This window comes from Salvelinus fontinalis, chromosome 4 (genome assembly GCF_029448725.1).
Source record: "Salvelinus fontinalis isolate EN_2023a chromosome 4, ASM2944872v1, whole genome shotgun sequence".
NCBI classification, from domain to species: domain Eukaryota; kingdom Metazoa; phylum Chordata; class Actinopteri; order Salmoniformes; family Salmonidae; genus Salvelinus; species Salvelinus fontinalis.
The window spans coordinates 54,944,008-54,963,198 of NC_074668.1; the positions used below are offsets into that span (position 1 = coordinate 54,944,008).

At 43.5% G+C, this 19,191-nt stretch overlaps 1 protein-coding gene across 3 annotated transcripts in view; it reads right to left on the reverse strand.

The window, feature by feature from the left end:
- The window catches only part of LOC129854014 (low-density lipoprotein receptor-related protein 4-like), a 221,259-nt gene that overhangs the window by 40,362 nt on the left and 161,706 nt on the right, over nt 1-19,191 (reverse strand). For all 3 annotated transcript variants that reach the window (XM_055920608.1, XM_055920607.1, XM_055920609.1), the window contains exons 14-22: nt 16,452-16,669; nt 3,333-3,509; nt 3,028-3,153; nt 2,218-2,426; nt 1,727-1,808; nt 1,408-1,513; nt 956-1,157; nt 599-788; nt 19-150 (exon numbers count right to left, since the gene is read on the reverse strand). In XM_055920608.1, the coding sequence (XP_055776583.1) occupies nt 19-150; nt 599-788; nt 956-1,157; nt 1,408-1,513; nt 1,727-1,808; nt 2,218-2,426; nt 3,028-3,153; nt 3,333-3,509; nt 16,452-16,669 (1,442 nt within the window). The remainder of the gene's footprint in view (nt 1-18; nt 151-598; nt 789-955; nt 1,158-1,407; nt 1,514-1,726; nt 1,809-2,217; nt 2,427-3,027; nt 3,154-3,332; nt 3,510-16,451; nt 16,670-19,191) is intronic.

Below are 19,191 nucleotides of genomic sequence, written 5' to 3' on the forward strand. Positions count from 1 at the left end.
ATATTGTTGCTATGCTACCGTGTGTGCAGGTCTTTCCGTCCAGCTGAAGGTTGATGCCAGTAGGACAGGTACAGCTGGAGCCTTTTGTGGGTGGAGCCAACAGACACAGGTGACTGCAGCCCCCATTATTCACCGCACAAGGTGTCCGCACTAGAGAGTGAGGGACAGAGGGGGGAGAGAGCGCAATATATAATTATTCAAGATGAAAACGTAAGATGATAGTATATGTTGCCCACTCACAAACTATTGCAACAATGACATGTATGTCTCACTCATTTAACAGTTGAGAGTTTAAAAATGATCTCAAACACAATTTAACCGTGCACTCTAGACTAGAGCCTCCATGGCAATGGGGTCTGTGCAGCAGGCTGAACGTTTGACATCCTTACTTATCAGTGCTGCTTCAGCCTGGTATGAGCCCAAGGTGCTTTTTGCCCTGTGAACCACATACCTAGGATCAGTTTACCTGGCCCCTAATCCCGCAACTGACAGGGAGGGACACTGGACCTGGTGTTGGGGGTCTAGTATCTTGTCACAAAATACTCAGAGGGCCAACAGGGCACACACACACACACACAACAGACACACACACACACACCGGTGGTGCGGTAGCGGTGGAACATGTGAATATCCATGAGGTTCTCCAGGTTCTCGGCGAGTGTCTGTCGTCCCAGGCCAGTCATTTTGTTGGCACACTGGATGCTCTTGGACTGCCAGTCTGTCCAATAGAGCTTTTCCTCATGCAGAGTCAGCCCAAAGGGGTGGGGCAACTGACTGCCAATCAACACCTGGACACCAATGGAGGGGAGAGGGGCGGGGGGAATAACAATATTAGCCAGTCTTCTGATTCACAGAGTAAAAAGTCTCACTTGATTAAATACCCATCCAACATACACATTTTTTTTTTTTAAATAAGCTAAAACTTGAAAGGACTATCCCTTCAAGACCACCTCACCTGTCTGTCTGAGCCATCAAAGTTGCCAAACTCGATGGTCTTCATCCCGGCGTCGGCCCAGTACAGGCGCTGTGTTTGGTAGTCAATTGCCAGTCCGTTAGGCCATGTCAGGTTGGAAGAGATGATGACGATACGGCTGGATGCGTCCATCCCTGCCTGCTCTATCTTAGGACTCACACCCCAGTCTGTCCAGTACATATATCTATGGTACTCAGGGAAAATCATGCATCAGTAAACTGTACATGTATGTGGTGTGCACAATTCATCTCTATACTGTATGTTCAGATTAGGTGTCAGTGGTAAACAACAAAGTCCATGCAGCCCTAACTTTTTGGGAGGACTCTATTGGACTGCTGGGAAAAAAGGTGTGTTTACATGCTACTCTGTAAACTACTCTCAGGGGTGTCATTGGATAGCTGACGCCTGATATTGACCCTTGACCTCTGACTCACCCTCCAATTGGGTCAACCACGATGTCCCTGGGTCGGTCAAGATTCTCCCAGATCAGAACGGTACGCATGCTCCCGTCTGCGTTAGATACCTCGATACGATCTGTACCTGATCTCACACACGCACACACACACAAGCACGCACGCACACACTCACACAATTAATTATTGTTTGTACAACAAATGACTCAATAAAGACTAGTCAAAAAAGACTTCCAGGTAGTCTATAGCTGACATGATACACAGTGGTACAAATTTCCGTTTGTACCACTACCCTATAGTCATTTAAATCTTGAACACGGGTACAGGTAAGGTTTCTTACCTGCGTCGGTCCAGTAAAGTTTGTTGGTCACCCAGTCAATAGCCAGACCGGCTGGACTTTCCAGACTGGTGTCCACCACCACCTGACACACACAATAACAACTCATTTCAACACAGCACAGTAACTTAATTGAAGTACTCCCCCAATGCAAAAAAGTCAAAACAGCTGTAAAATGAACTGTGATACCAGACTCTCATCAATAGGTGGCGACATTTGGTTAAAAGTAAAGTGCAAGGGACTGATCTCATCAGCTAAAGTGATTCCCCAAAACAATTGTATCTTACCAAGGATTAGACCAAACATCCATCACTATAACACTAAACTGTTTTCTTCTCTAATACTAGCTACTGTACTTGTAATGATCTTGATGGGTGGTTGTTGTCTCCCTTACTTTAGTTGAATGCACCTTCCATTGTACAGTAAGTGGCTCTGGATAGGAGCATCTGCTAAATGACTAACTAATATGGGAAATAATATTGGGAGGAACTGACCTCCTGCCTTGAGCCGTCCCATTGGGCCCGGTTGATGGAGTCGGTGGTGACGTCCGTCCAATAGATGAAGCCCTCCTCGGCGTGCCAGTCCAGTGCCACGGCGTTGCGTACGTCGGCCAGCGGGATGACGTCATCCGACATGTCCTCGGTGTCGAAGCTGATTCGTCGGATGTCCGTCCTTCGGGCAAAAAGCAGGAACTTGTCAAGACCTGATCAAAGACCAAAGGTCTTCTGTCAGTTCTCTAGGTTTAACAACAGGGTCATCACAACACACAATACAACAACATACACCAAGGCTCTGTTCCAATTATCCACACTAGCGTACCCCTTAGGATTAAGCAATGTATTGGTCATTCTAGTGTGGACAATTGGAACCTAACTAAACTAACACATGCTATTAAAGGGCAATTCTGCCACCTTTCAACCTCATATTCATTATATCCAGCACCAAACCAGTGTCTACGTATGTAAAAACAGCTAGATAAGAAGAAAGGTCCTAAAAAAAAAAAAAAATGCTACTCTGTGACTTCTATAAAACGCTAAAATATGCCGTCTTCACATATGCAGACACTGGTATTGTGCTGGGGATAATGAAAATAAGGTTTAAAAGTGGTGGAGTTGCCCTTTAACATTAGTCAACTGGACTGAAAATGTACTTAGCAAACATTGAGTTTATATTTAGAATAAAGCAATGCCTAAATGAACACATAAATATTTACAACTCTAAATAATCACATTGAAATGTCAACAAATCTTCTAGCATTCTACCTAGAGTGTAGTGTGTTCTTGTAGGCAAGTAAGTATACTCACTCAGGGCACAGTTATGCTGGTCCACTTTCTTGAAGCCCGTGGGGCAGTCGCAGGTATAGGTCTTGTTGCCAGGGAGACAGAGGTGGCTGCAGCCCCCGTTGTTGGTCCCACATCGGTTACGCCCACCTGGAGAAGAGGGGAGGGGGGAGAGGTTAGAAGCACTCTGTGAGTGAGTGTGCAGGTGTGTTACTGACTAACAGAGTGCATCTGTGGGTGGTGTGTATATGTGTGTGTGAGCGCGTTCGTATGTGCACGAAGGAGCATGTGTGTGTATTAGATTGGATGTGCGTTTGTGTCTGACTGACCTGCGGGCTGTCTCTGCGGGTGCAGTGTGTGTATATCCATTGGGAAGTGAAGCTTGTTTCTGATGATCTCCTGGTTCTTGCCCGTGAACTTGTTGGCACTGTTGATGCTCTTGGTGTGCCAGTCTGTCCAGTAAAGGCTATCCTCAAATACGGTGATGGCAAATGGATGGGGCAAGCCTTGATGGAGAGAGAGTTAAGACAGAGAGAGAGAGAGAGAGAGAAAGACAGAGAGAGAGAGACAAATATATGTATTTAAAGAAGCATATGTCGTCTTTATTACTGAAACACAAGAACAACATTGGATCATTCTCGTTGACCCTTTAAAGGAGTTAGACCAAGTGGTATAGAATGAGGGGGGGTTACGTGATTTCAAACAACAAGCAGCCATTGGATCAGCAACTAAACCAACACACAGCCACACACAAATCCCGAAACAGTTCCTCCACAAACTAAAACAAAACACCAAATAAAACCAATCTGGAGTAAAGGGACACTTATCTTCAAAGTAAAATAGCACAAAGTTGGACAAGATCTGATTCCTCACACCATCAAATGAGGACGAGTTAATGTTGTTGTCTTTTCAATTGTGTCCCCCTATTGTATTCAGCCTTAATCAGAGCCGGTTGGAGTTAGCCTGTTTCTCATTAGCCACTCGCTAATGACATAAGCTTTGGGAGTTAAGTGCTAGCTCTATAGATTTCTTCTGAGAACAAGTCCCTGTTTGACTACTTGAAGAAAGGAGGGAGGGATTGATCAAAGAAAGGAAGGGAACAATAATTTGGTCATGTAAATAGGGCCACAGTCTTTGGTGGAGAACATATGTGGAACACTTCCATACCATTGTCCCTCTATTCATTCATTAGCCCAGCTGAAGTGGCCCTATTGGCCAGATTGCCTACATTTTTGGCGAAGCACAGAGAACATCAGAGAGTGCTGAATACGCTCAACTGATGGATGGAAAGAACATCATTTTCCCCCTTGTTTATTTCTGTTGGTGGTGCACAGTTTGTGGTGAGCTTGCTGCCATAAAGGTCTTACACAGGTCTAGTATTTTATACCAGGATTTTACAGTGGGGTATAAATGAAGAGTGGTTTAAGACCAAACCTGGGGAGAGAGGAGAAGATATTACCTAACTCTTAATGTAAACCAATACTCAGATACATACTTAAAGTATCATACCCCTCAGAAAAAAAACTAAATAACATTAGCTTCAGGGAAACATTGGAATTTTTCTCTCTCTCTCCTGTTTCTCCATCTGTCTATCTTTTTCTTTAGGTCTCCAGGTGTGTGTAAGACGATACTTGGTGTGTGTATTACTGATGTTATCTTCAAGGAGACACATGGTTAGACATGAGTGTGAAGGGGAGTCAGAGTTGGGTTGACGCTCTCCTCTCTCTTTCAAGGGCAGCTAGCAGGCACACTGGTGGTATGTGGGCCTACTCTCTCTTTTCTAAGGGACAGCTGGGCCAGCAGCTGTAAGGCAACAGGGAATCTTCCATGGGGGTCTACCCTCCACCCACATGTAACCTCTCCCCTCTCTGTCCCCACTCTTCTCATTATCTCCCTCACTTGCTCTAGTGTGTCCTTCTCTGTCTCTCCCCTTCCTACTTTTCACCCCCCCCCTCCAAAAAAGCCCACATTTCCATCCCTCTCTGTCCCCACAACATCCCTCGCTATACCCCCTCTCCTATTGTCTCATTTACTGCACACCCCCACCTCGCCCCCGAAGGTGCACAGGTGTGCTCAGAGGATAAGGGTGTCACCCACATCACTCACCAGATACCATGACAAAGGACTGGCATGTCTCCAAATGTTTCTCAAACGACCACACACACACACAGATGCGCACATGCACACAAAAAAGTATGCATGCGTGCACACACACACAGGCACAAACACACACAGGCACACACACACAGGCACACACACACAGGCACAGACAGGCACACGTCCCATTTGTTCTTCCTGTTGTCTGAGCAAACAGAGGGCCTAGTGGAGGTACAGGGCCAATTACAGGTTTTTATCCCGAGAGCACACATCAATAAAGGCTGCTCACACAGGGCTGGACAGGTACCCTCTACACCTGACCTCCTCCCCCTATCACCCCTCACGCACCCCTCCTCCTCTAATCAAACACTCACACAGGGCAGTGGGTAACCCTCCTTTTCCTCTCCTAAAAGACATTCCTTCTATTCTCCCCTCCACTAAAGCCACTTCTTCTTGTTTTTAGCTGATAGGAGTTGAACCAGGTGTGGTTGTTCGCTCTAATAGCCCATCCATGACAAGGATCGACGAGTTGTGCGTTCCGTGATGCCGTTCTGCACACCACTGTTGTACTGCACCATTATTTGTCAGTTTGTGGCTCGCCTGTTAGCTTGCACGATTATTGCCATTCTCCTTCGACCGCTCTCATCACAAGCTGTTTGACGGAAGTTTTTTGTTTGTTGCACCATTCTCAGTAAACTCTAGACACTGTCGAGCGTGAAATGCCCAGGAGGGTGGCTGTTTCTGAGATACTGGATCCAGCGCGTCTTGCACCGACGATCATACCACGCTCAAAGTTGCTTAGGTCACTCATTTTTCCTATTCTAACGTTCTAACGTGATTAAATAATTAAAACAGAAAAATGACTCAAGAGGGAACAAGAGATCAAGATAGCATAACCAGAAAAAAAAACTGTTCCCGACCCTCCTCCTTCAGCTACTGCTGGCATCTGCAGATTCTGCCATTAAGCTCCTGAAGTTGCCAGTAGTAGGCTACAACAGGGGTAGGTAACTATTTCCATTGGGAGTGCCAATTTATCTTACCATTTCGAACCGATCTGCGTGCCAGTTACGATTTTCAAATGCACATTTTCATGGAACAGTTTCATTTAATTTATAATAAAGTCTTCGTATCTCAAAATCATTATCATGTGGTTGATCAAAATTCTAAAAGTAAATTCTATTGCCATTGCCAACTATATACAAATATCCTACATAAAGCCCAAAAATATTGCAGCCTGCAGGTAGAAAACAAGGGATAATTAATCAAATCAAATCACATTTGATTTGTCTAATGTGCCGAATACAACAGGTGTAGACCTTACCGAGACAATGTGCGAGGGAACAGGTTAGTCGAGGTAATTTGTAAAGTGACTATGCATAGATAATAAACAGCAAGCAGCTGTGTAAATAGTACGGGTGGCCATTTGATTAACTGTTCAGCAGTGTTATGGCTTGGGGGTAGAAGCTGTAGACAAGGAGCCCTTTGCTCCTAGACTTGGCACTCGGTACTGCTTGCTCTGTGGTAGCAGAGAGAATAGTCTATGAATTGGGTGACTGGAGTCTTTGACACATTTTTTGGCGCTTCCTCTTACACCCCCTAGTATATAGGTCCTGGATGTCAAGACGCTTGGCCCCAGTGATGTACTGGGCCGCACGAACTACCCTCTGTAGCGCCTTACGGTCAGATGCAGAGCAGTGGCCATAGCAGAGAGTGATGCAACTGGTCAGGATGCTCTCGATGGTGCAGCTGTAGAACTTTTTGAGGATCTGGAGACCCATGCCAAATCTTTTCAGTCTCCTGTTGTCGTGCCCTCTTCACAACTGTCTTGGTGTGTTTGGACCATGATAGTTTGTTGGTGATGTGGACACCAAGGAACTTGAAACTCTCAACCCTCTCCACTACAGCCCTGTCGATGTTAATGGTGGCCTGTTAGCACCTCTTTTTCTTATAGTCCACGATCAGCTCCTTTGTCTTGCTCACATTGAGGGAGTTGTTGTTGTCTCTGACCTCCACCGTATAGGCTGTCTCATTGTTGTCGGTGATCAGGCCTACCACTGTTGTGTCATCAGCAAACTTAATGATGCTGTTGGAGTCGTGATTGGCCACGCAGTCGTGGGTGAATAGGGAGTACAGGAGGGGACTAAGCACGCACCCCTGAGAGGCCCCAGTGTTGAGGATCAGCCTAGCAGATGTGTTGTTTCCTACCCTTACCACCTGTGGTGAGGCCCGTCAGGAAGTCCTGGATCCAGTTGCAGAGGGAGGTGTTTAGTCACAGGGTCCTTCGCTTAGAGATGACCTTTGTGGTAGGCCTATTTTATGACATTTCCACCGGATCAGAGCATGACATTCTTTCCCCCTTTCACAACAAGTAGAGAATGGAGTGGTTATCGAAAGAGAGCTTGAAATATTTTTTAAATAGGCTACGTTGAGGAACTATTGTAATTCTCAATGGATGTAAAAACGGACTTTGTTTACTTGCTGTTTGAGGTGAAGAAAAAATACCTTGAGAAGATCCACAGTGGTGGTGAGTTAAGATAATCAGAAATACTATCAGATCCCCAAATGGGCACATTTATAGGACTACATTTGTGTGCAGGCCAGGTAGCCTAGGCCTACGTCTATGCATAATCAGAACTGCGTCCTTACTCAACATTGACTGGAGCCTTACAAATAAAATGCAATGAATAAATTGACAACTCGGAAATTACGTAAATATACCAAAACTTGTTCCTCACAAGTGTAGCCTAGGTTTTCCAGTCCGCAAACAGCGTGTCCACTCAGACAATGAGAATAGTAAAATACTGTAATTATAATATATTGAATGCATTAACAGAAATTACCTTAACCAAACAAACATTGTAGATTAGAAATTATGGGAATTAACGGTAAATGTGATACTGGTGTGCCATCATGATTAGCCAACTGAGACATGCAAAAATCAGACAGGTGTCTTGTGTGTGTAACAGTATAACATTACGTCCGTCCCCTCGCCCCGATCGCGAACCAGAGACCCTCTGCACACATCAACAACTTACACCCACGAAGCATCGTCACCCATCGCTCCACAAAGGCCGCGGCCCTTGCAGAGCAAGGGGAACCACTACTTCAAGGTCTCAAAGCGAGTGACGTCACCGACTGAAAGGATGCTAGCGCGCACCACCGCTACCCATCGGTTACATTCACCTCCCTTTTGACCTCCTCCTTTTCCGCAGCAACCAGTGATCCGGGTCAACAGCATCAATGTAACAGTTTAACTTTACGTCCGTCCCCTCGCCATACCCGGGCGCGAACCAGGGACCCTCTGCACACATCAACAACAGTCAACCACGAAGCGTTGTTACCCATCGCTCCACAAAGGCCGCGGCCCTTGCAGAGCAAGGGGATCCACTACTTCAAGGTCTCAAAGCGAGTGACGTCACCGATTGAAACGCTATTAGCGCGCACCACCGCTAACTAGCTAGCCATTTCACATCCGTTACATGTTCCATCAGAAATATATACAGTGGGGAGAACAAGTATTTGATACACTGCCGATTTTGCAGGTTTTCCTACTTACAAAGCATGTAGAGGTCTGTAATTTTTTTTCACATTGTATGATTTTTAAGTAATTCATTTGCATTTTATTGCATGACATAAGTATTTGATACATCAGAAAAGCAGAACTTAATATTTGGTACAGAAACCTTTGTTTGCAATTACAGAGATCATATGTTTCCTGTAGTTCTTGACCAGGTTTGCACACACTGCAGCAGGGATTTTGGCCCACTCCTCCATACAGACCTTCTCCAGATCCTTCAGGTTTCGGGGCTGTCGCTGGGCAATACGGACTTTCAGCTCCCTCCAAAGATGTTCTATTGGGTTCAGGTCTGGAGACTGGCTAGGCCACTCCAGGACCTTGAGATGCTTCTTACGGAGCCACTCCTTAGATGCCCTGGCTGTGTGTTTCGGGTCGTTGTCATGCTGGAAGACCCAGCCACGACCCATCTTCAATGCTCTTACTGAGGGAAGGAGGTTGTTGGACAAGATCTCGCAATACATGACCTCATCCATCCTCCCCTCAATACGGTGCAGTCGTCCTGTCCCCTTTGCAGAAAAGCATACCAAAGAATGATGTTTCCACCTCCATGCTTCACGGTTGGGATGGTGTTCTTGGGGTTGTACTCATCCTTCTTCTTCCTCAAAACACGGAGAGTGGAGTTTAGACCAAAAAGCTCTATTTTTGTCTCATCAGACCACATGACCTTCTCCCATTCCTCCTCTCGATCATCCAGATGGTCATTGGCAAACTTCAGACGGGCCTGGACATGCGCTGGCTTGAGCAGGGGGACCTTGCGTGCGCTGCAGGATTTTAATCCATGACGGCGTAGTGTGTTACTAATGGTTTTCTTTGAGACTGTGGTCCCAGCTCTCTTCAGGTCATTGACCAGGTCCTGCCGTGTAGTTCTGGGCTGATCCCTCACCTTCCTCATGATCATTGATGCCCCACGAGGTGAGATCTTGCATGGAGCCCCAGACCGAGGGTGATTGACCGTCATCTTGAACTTCTTCCATTTTCTAATAATTGCGCCAACAGTTTTTGCCTTCTCACCTTGTGCAGGTCTACAATTTTATCCCTGATGTCCTTACACAGCTCTCTGGTCTTGGCCATTGTGGAGAGGTTGGAGTCTGTTGATTGAGTGTGTGGACAGGTGTCTTTTATACAGGTAACGAGTTCAAACAGGTGCAGTTAATACAGGTAATGAGTGGAGAACAGGAGGGCTTCTTAAAGAAAAACTAACAGGTCTGTGAGAGCCGGAATTCTTACTGGTTGGTAGGTGATCAAATACTTATGTCATGCAATAAAATGCAAATTAATTACTTAAAAATCATACAATATGATTTTCTAGATGTTTGTTTTAGATTCCATCTCTCACAGTTGAAATGTACCTATGATAAAAATTACAGACCTCTACATGCTTTGTAAGTAGGAAAACTTGCAAAATCGGCAGTGTATCAAATACTTGTTCTCCCCACTCTATATATTTGCTACTGCTTGACTAAAAAAATCTTGGTCGACAAAAACCTATCGACGAAACAACCGACCAGTCGACTAAATGGGGTCAGCCCTAGCCTCGATGCCCATATGCCTGCATGCTTAATAGAACAAGCCACGGCCACACTGAACCTAATAAACTGGTCGGCGAGTGTATATGTCATTTAGCAGACGCTTTTAACCAGCAACTTACAGTCATGCCTGCATACATCTTTTGTATGAATGACCCCAGCGAGAATCTAACCTACAGTCCTTGGCGTTGCTAACTAAGCGATACAGGAGCAGGTTGTGACAACAAGCAAACATACCTATATATCGCCTCTGTTTTTAGATGGACACTGAGGAGGACCTCCACTCCTGTCTCCCTTTGTTACGACCGATATGGTGCCATTTGGAAGCTCATGGCTCCCGCTCTCCCCATAAACAGAGGGCAGCTCAGCTTTGATTTCCAGATCGGGTGAGCCAGCAACACTAGGCCCAATCAGCAGACCGGGGGGAAGGGTGATGGGTGAAGTGTGTCGGGAGTGGTGATGATCCACCGAACACTGATCTGCACTTGTCATAATGTCATATCTCCCACGGTCTTTCACACACACACTAGCGCACACAAACACTCTCGCACGCACAAACACCCACACCCTTGGTTCCAAGTCACAATATTTATGCATTCATTGCTGTGTGGATGTGAGTGTGCTGTTTTTTTGTACAATTTAATGGAAATATGGCATTGATTAATTCCACAAGGTATGACAAAGGAGCACTAGTTTTCCTCATCTATATCATTGCTGTTTGAAATGTCTGATTGCTCATTTATTTTTGTATTTATTTATTTCCACTAAAGATAACAAGTGATAGACAAAAAAAAAAAAAAATCTGTATTGTTGTGTGTGTGCTGGTGTGGTTGGATCTTCAAGGGCTTATATTGTGACGACCCTCCCACTCTGTCTGCCGTATTCTCTCTTTGTTCTTGTTTCCTTATTAGGATGACGGTGGGCGGAGTTGGGAGGGTCGTTAGCTACATGGGAGACACCTGGGCCCGGTGTCTCCCAGGATAAATACACCACTTCCCCATTCATGGGCAGACTCTCTCCAGGCAGACACCTTGATAGATTTGTTTGTGTTTCTTGGTGTTTTTTTGGTTGTTTGTTTTAGCATCTTTCAACACCCTGCATTATCACATTCATGCATGCAAAACACTCACTTACACTACTGATTACTGATTACACACACCATTGTATATTATACTTAGTTACTTTAGTTAATAAATATATATATTGTTACTCCTTTTCCCCACGTTGTCTCCCTTTTATTACGGGCTTTGAGCCGGTTCGTGACAATATGAAAACCACCACAAAAAAAACTATATACAATACATAACTTTAAAAAAATAAGGTTTGTTAAAACTAATTAGAAATGTATAAATTAATTGATCAGTAATCATGAAAAAAAATATACATATATTTGTTTTGTTTAAATGTGTGTGTGCATGTGAGTGTGTGAGAGTTAAGCTAAATGGAGGAGATGACTAAGTAGTTTGGTTCATCAGGCTGACCCCCAGTCTTTACTTGAAGTTAGTTATCGAGGGATGATGATGTTTTGGCAATGTGAAGATAAGAATCCCAGAGTATGGTACCTCTATATCTAATAGAGAATTTACTATGTGAGGTGTGGCAGTGGGGAGGGTGAAGGTTATTGCAGTGTCTTGCGTTATATAGATGGATTTTAGAATTAACCTGGAAGAATCCATTGAAGGCTTTAGGTAAACTGTCTGGGAGGTATGACTATTTGCAGATAAAAGTGCATAATTGCCGTACATTAATGTCGTAAATATACAAGAGTATTTTAACAAAGGTGCAGATGAGTCATTTGTGTAGGTAGGAGCAATGTTCCCTCTAAGCTGCGTGTCTGCGTGGGCGCAGAAGAAATATGAGCCTGTGCAGAGAAGCACGAGATTCAACTTCAATTCAACATCGCTCTACTGTGGGAATTGTTATCAAATCTATGCAATATTAGCCACTTTCAATGTAATATACTGAAATAAAACGATCTACGCAAGATTTCGTATACAAAACTAACTGTGCAAGAGATTTTCTTGTAGGCAGAGCGCATTGGAGTAGGATTCTACTGCATTGACAGGCAAGACTCAGGTTCATACTCTACACAGACCAGTGTGCCATAACCAATCAGAGCTGCAGTAGGCCTATATGCAAATAGCCATTGCCAAATACGGATCTGTGCAATTCACTTTGAACTGGACTTTGTTTAGGCTACAGTATAAGTGGTCATGAGTAGATGCGCTTGTTTTGAGATCAGTTAGAGCTGCATGTAGCCACATGTTCACATTTGTTCATATTCTTTGCTAGTGAGTGAGTTATTACCCCAATTATAGCTAATTTCTAAACAACAATTTGGGAGTGGTTGCTTCCAACAAGAGCACAAAGTGTGTGCATTTCTAACCCTCTAGTCAGGTAAAGAGCTTTTTTATGTTTTAAAGGGGAAGTGTTGTATTTTGAGACGGTCTTGAATAAGATAAGTACCCAATAGGCAGAACGTAGCATAATTTGTCTGATTCTCTATAATAATGCTATGGGAATAATAATGAATTTTATTTTGTAGAGTGGTTTCTTCCATCAAACACTTTCTGTCACCTTGTCTGAAGGACAAGTGGATAAGCAGGTTAATGTCAAGCCCTGCATGTTTTTTTTTTCTCCAAAAGTCTCATGGAATGTAGGCATTGAACACGACACATTGGCTGCTACTGTAGGCTGAATGATAGAACAGCTATTTCCATGTTAAAATGTTATGGGGTGCGTTTTCTCTATTGTTTTTTAAGGTGGGCCATTCAGGTAGGTCTACATTATGATCAAATAGCCACAGTAGCCTACTTTAAAACTGTAACTTAAAGTGGGTACAACCTCAGTGTTCACACTAATCGTGTGCAGGACGTTGCACAACATTTTCCCAACTTTCAAGAATGCGCTCAGCAGACTTTCAAGTTTGTGCTCAGTGCCGAAACAAATTTGAGGGAACATTGGGTAGGAGGCATATGTACTGGCCCAGACAATATGACATGAATAAGATATGGGTAAATTAATCGAATCTATTGTATAAAGTTAGGAAGCTAGCCTGATGAGCCAAGTCAATAATCTTTCTGGTGATACCAACAGATTTTATCACTTTGCATCGGACAAATTGAATATGATCTTTCCAGGATAACTTTCATCAATTAGAATTTAGTGGATGTGACGGGTTCCATTTAATTCACACACATTTTTTTTTATTTATTTATTTATTTATTTTTATTTTTTACAATATGTAATATTCTTACTAGTGAATACAATAAACTTAGATTTTTTTTTACATTTAAAGATAATTTGTTTATCTGGAACCATTCAGAAAATATGACTTCATTAATTAGTGAGAAAAAATTATTGTGTGATAAAATCAAATTGGTATCATCACCAAATAAAATGGGAAGTACAGTAGAAAACACAGCAGCAAGTTCATTGACATAGATTAGAAATAACAGGTCTAATTATTGAACCATGTGGCGCGCCACAGGATATTTTGGCCCTGGTAGATGCACAGCTCTATGCATAAACAAATTGTTCTCTATCATAAACTTAACTATATAGCCAATTATATGTATAATCATGAAAACAGTAATAACGCAATTTAGAAAGTAATATTTCATGATCAACCGTGTCAAACACTTTGGATAAATAAAAAAAATATGCCAAGAGCGTATTCATTGTTGTTCAGGGCTGTAAAGATTTTATCCACAATGATGACGATTTATGTTTTTTAGTTCAGTTATTGTTCATAATTGCCAGTTACACGATTATATGATTATTGTGCCCGCCCTACTCTGCTATACTTTCTCGTTTCTGTATCAGCTGCTAAGGCCACTTTCTATCACTATCATTCAAGCTTCTGCCTCCAACCCAGGGAAACACGTCTCCAACCTCCGTAATCCTCTTTGCAAACAACTTTGTCACCACTTTGAAAACAAAAGGCTGACGACGTCCTCTCCTCATTCATGAGCCCAAGGATCCTTAGACCTTGACCTCTTTCTCGCCTCTCTCCAGATGAAATCCTGCGACTAATGATATCTGGCCGCCCAACAACCTGCCCACTTGAACCGATCCCCTCCTCCCTTCTCCAGACCATCTCTGGAGATATTCTCCCATTCACCACTTCCCTCATCAACTCATCCTTGAACACTGGCTGCATCCCCTCTGACTTCAAAATGGCCAGTCGCTTCCCTCCTTAAGAAACCAACACTTGACCACTCTGACTTCGAACTACAGACCGGTATCTCTTCTTTCTTCTGTCTCCAAAACACTTGAGCGTGCTGTCTCTGACCAACTCTCTTGTTATCTCTTTCAGAACGATCTTCCTGACCCTAACCAGTCAGGCTTCAAGATGGCCCATTTAACTGAGATCCCTCTCCTCTGTGTCACAGGCTCTCTGCCAAAGCTGACTCTCTCTTCTCTGTTCAAATTCTCCTAGATCTACCCGCTGCCTTTGACACTGTGAACCATCAGATCCTCCTTCCCAACCTCTCATGGTTGGACGTCTCAGCCTCTGCACACTCCTGGATTGCATCCCACCTGGCAAGTCGCTCCTACCAGGTGGCGTGGAGAGGATCTGTTTCTGCACCAAGTGTTCTCACTTCTGGTTTCCCGCAGGGCTCAGCTCTCGGCCCTCTCCTCTTTTCTCTATACACCAAGTCACTTGGCTTACTCATATCCTCACATGGTCTCTCCTATCATTGTTATGCGGATGACACTCAAATACTCTTCCCTTACCCCCCTTCTGACACCCAGGTGGCGACACGCATCTATGCGTGTCTGGCAGAGATCTCAGCTTGGACGTTGGCCCACCACCTCAAACTCAACAAAATGGAGCTACTCTTCCTCCCGGTGAAGGCATGTTGCTCCAAAACCTCTCCATCACAGTTGACAACTCCACTTTGTCCCCCTTCAAGAGTGCAAAGAACTTTGGCGTGACTCTGGACAACATCCTGTTGTTTCCTGCAAACGTCAAAGAAGTGACTTGCTCCTGCAGGTTCATGCTCTACCGTAGAGTATCCGTAGAGTATGACCTTTCCTCACACAGGAAGTGTCGCAGGTCCTATTCCAGGCACTTGTCATCTGTCGTCAGAGACCTGGCAGTGTGGTGCCAGGACAACAACCTCTCCCTCAATGTGAGCAAGACAAAGAGCTGATCGTGGACTACAGGAAAAGACGGGCCGAACAGGCCCCCATTAACATCGACAGGGCTGTAGTGGAAAGGTACCGAGTCAATGTGCGGGGGTACAGGTTAGTCGAGGTAATTTGTTCATATAGGTAGGTGTAAAGTGACTATGCATAGATAATAAACAGAGAGTAGCAGCAATGTAAAAACAAATAGGGGGGGGGGGGGGTCATTTGATTAATTGTTCATCAGTCTTATGGCTTGGGGATAGAAGTTGTTAAGGTGCCTTTTGTTCCTAGACTTGGCACTCCGGTACCGCTTACTGTGCGGTAGCAGAGAGAGCAGTCTATGACTTGGGTGACTGGAGTCTTTGACAATTTAAATGGGCTTTCCTCTGACACCGCCTAGTATATAGGTCCTGGATGGCAGGAAGCTTGGCCCCAGTGATGTACTGGGCCGTACGCACTACCCTCTGTAGCGCCTTACGGTCAGATGCCGAGCAGTTGCCATACCAGGCGGGAATGCAACTGGTCAGGATGCTCTTGATAGTGCAGCTGTAGAACTGTTTGAGGATCTGGGGACCCATGCCAAATCTTTTCAGTCTCCTGAGGGGGAAAAGTTGTTCTCTTGCCCTATTCACGACTGTTTTGGTGTGTTTGGACCATGACAGTTCGTTGGTGATGTGGACACCAAGGAACTTGAAACTCTCAACCCTCTCCACCCTGTACATAGCCTCATTATCGAGTTGCATTTTATTATTTTAGTTTATTTGGTAAATATTTTCTTAATTCTTTCTTGAACTGGTTAAGGGCTTGTAAGTAAGCATTTCACGGTAAGGTCTACACCTGTTTTATTCGGCGCATTTTACAAATAAAGTTTGATTGGATTTGTGAGAGTGTGTGTGTGTATGAATGGCGGGTAACAACCCAATTGCACATTAGGTGCCGCTTCGGCAGTATGAATGAGCCTAGTATGTTGATATTTATTGCTTACTGCATATGTTTTTACGAAACAATATATGATTAGTACGCAGTATACACTTTTATTAAGCTGTAGCCAAGAACAATTTCGAACATGGCCTGTGTGTGTGTGTCTATGTTTGGTTCAATGGTGTCTTTACCTTGGCTGATGACGGCTTTACGGTTCCGTCCGTCAAGGTCAGCTCTTTCGATGACGTGATGCTTGGCGTCAACCCAGTACATACGGTGCCCGGCGTAGTCGATGGTCAGCCCGTTGGGCCAGAACAAGTGGGTGTCGGCGATGACGCGGCGGTTGGAGCCATCCATGTTGGCATACTCGATACGAGGAGTGTTACCCCAGTCCGTCCAGTAGATCTTACTGATGGGGTGGAAAAAGTCAGGGAAACTTAGGGTTAGGTTGTCATTGTCCAACAAAAAGGTAGGTCACAAATTATAGGACAAACACCATTCAGACCTGGGATCAAATAGTACTTGTTTTCTTTTAAATAATTTAGCTGCGCTATATCAAGTTTTCCTGGAGCAATGGAACCAATGCAGTAGTCCCATAAGTGCAAACCCCGCCCATCTGTCACTCCATGCAGGCTTATAAAACTATGTTCAAAGTATTTAAAAGAAAATATATACTATTTGAACCTATGTCATTCATAGTTGTGTTATCAAATACTACTGATGTCAGCTGTTTCACGTCAGCCATTTGAATAACTTTAAAACGGAACTGATGAAGGTTACCGACACGTTCGCCATCCCGTTTCCTCTTTTAATCATCTATATTCCTTGGCTCTCAGCATTGGTAGCCAATTTACCAATCATCCTCTCAATTAAGTAATTAATTTGCATTTTATTGCATGACATAAGTATTTGATCACCTACCAACCAGTAAGAATTCTGGCTCTCACAGACCTGTTAGTTTTTTTTAAGAAGCCCTCCTGTTCTCCACTCATTACGTGTAATAACTGCACCTGTTTGAACTCGTTACCTGTATAAAAGACACCTGTCCACACACTCAATCAAACAGACTCCAACCTTTCCACAATGGCCAAGACTAGAGAGCTGTGTAAGGACATCAGGGATAAAATTGTAGACCTGCACAAGGCTGGGATGGGCTACAGGACAATAGGCAAGCAGCTTGGTGAGAAGGCAACAACTGTTGGCGCAATTATTAGAAAATGGAAGAAGTTCAAGATGACGGTCAATCACCCTCGGTCTGGGGCTCCATGCAAGATCTCACAACTGATTGGCTCAAACACATTAAGAAGGAAAGAAATTCCACAAATTAACTTTTATCAAGGCACATATGTTAATTGAAATGCATTCCAGGTGACTACCTCATGAAGCTGGATGAGAGAATGCCAAGAGTGTGCAAAGCTGTCATAAAGGCAAAGGGTGGCTACTTTGAAGAATCTCAAATATAAAATAGATTTTGATTTGTTCAACACTTTTTTGGTTACTATGTGACTCCATGTGTTATTTCATAGTTTTGATATCTTCACTATTATTCTACAATGTAGAAAATAGCAAAACATTTAAAAACACCTGGAATGAGTAGGTGTGTCCAAACTTTTGATTGGTACTGTAATAAATAAGCGAAACAATTACAAAATAAGCAATGGATTATGTTAATTTTCTAGTAAAAAAGTTTGCACCGCCTAATTTAATTTGATCCATGGCTCAAGTGTAGGCTACAGCGAAAAGCTGTTTGGCTCAGTTGCGACTTTAAGACGAAGAACTTTTCAGGTGTATTAGCACATCATATAATAGGGGAAACACACGGCATCCCCCACAATATCATACTTTGACTAAAATTATGACTTATTGACTTCAATTGTTGTGCATCATCATGGGTAAGCTCTTTGTTGAAAAAAAATTGAATTTCCACTTGTGGTACTGTAAGGCCGAGATAAAAGTGAAATCTGCTCTATCTTATGTTAAATAGTTGTTCCAGATATAAAGTGCCAGAGTCTAGCATCTAATCCCAAGATAAAGTCCCTGGTTTATTTTCCATCAACATGAAAACTCAAGGCTGCTACTGCAACAAGCAGAGCATTTCATAAGCAAGGAAACAAATTCAGACCTGCCAACCCTGAAGAATTTTGTGCGTCACTCACACTGCTCAAATCATAGGCAAATGCACCTTTTTTAGCCTAACCGGCTCAGTAGGAATGGTAGGCTATAGACTGCTATGGGTACTTGGTAATTGGCTGCTCTTCAGTAGCTAACTAGAAATACATTTAAAGTTGCACTACGCATAAATCGCTCCACCATTTCCTGGTTGCTAAAATTCTAATAGTTCACCTAATTTCAGTTTATGTGACAAAATAAGCTAGTATAGCGTAGAGAATCATTGTACCACCTAAACCGCTGTGAAATATATTTTCCATAATCACAAATATTGTTGTTTCAGCTGTTTGAAGCTGGTGTACATCGCCGAAGGTAAAAGACGCAAAAATAAGACTTAAGAACGGGAAGCATAGAAATAGCACACATAGAAAAGATATACCGCTTCTTAGACTTGCCTTCAAGTAGAATGATAGATCTATAACTCACATCTCTATGTGAATTTGGTCAGGTTGCCCAAAAAGTTACATATTGCCACTTTAAATGTACAATCAGGGCTCTCCCTAGGCATTTCTGACTTGGTCATGCTGATGTAGGCCTACGTTTGAGTAGGAGAGAGGTCTGGAAGTTGTGAAGTTGGAGAAGGAAATTGGAGCATTTAGCTTCTTTTTTTTAACCTGTAACTGCCATTTACAGAAACCTTAAATTATATTAAATAATGCAGCCAACAAAGTAGTCTAGTGTGTGATCCTAAATTAAATTCAGGTGGTCTCAATGACACTTTCAACATTTTATAGGTTAAATTTAGGGGTAATGATCATTCTA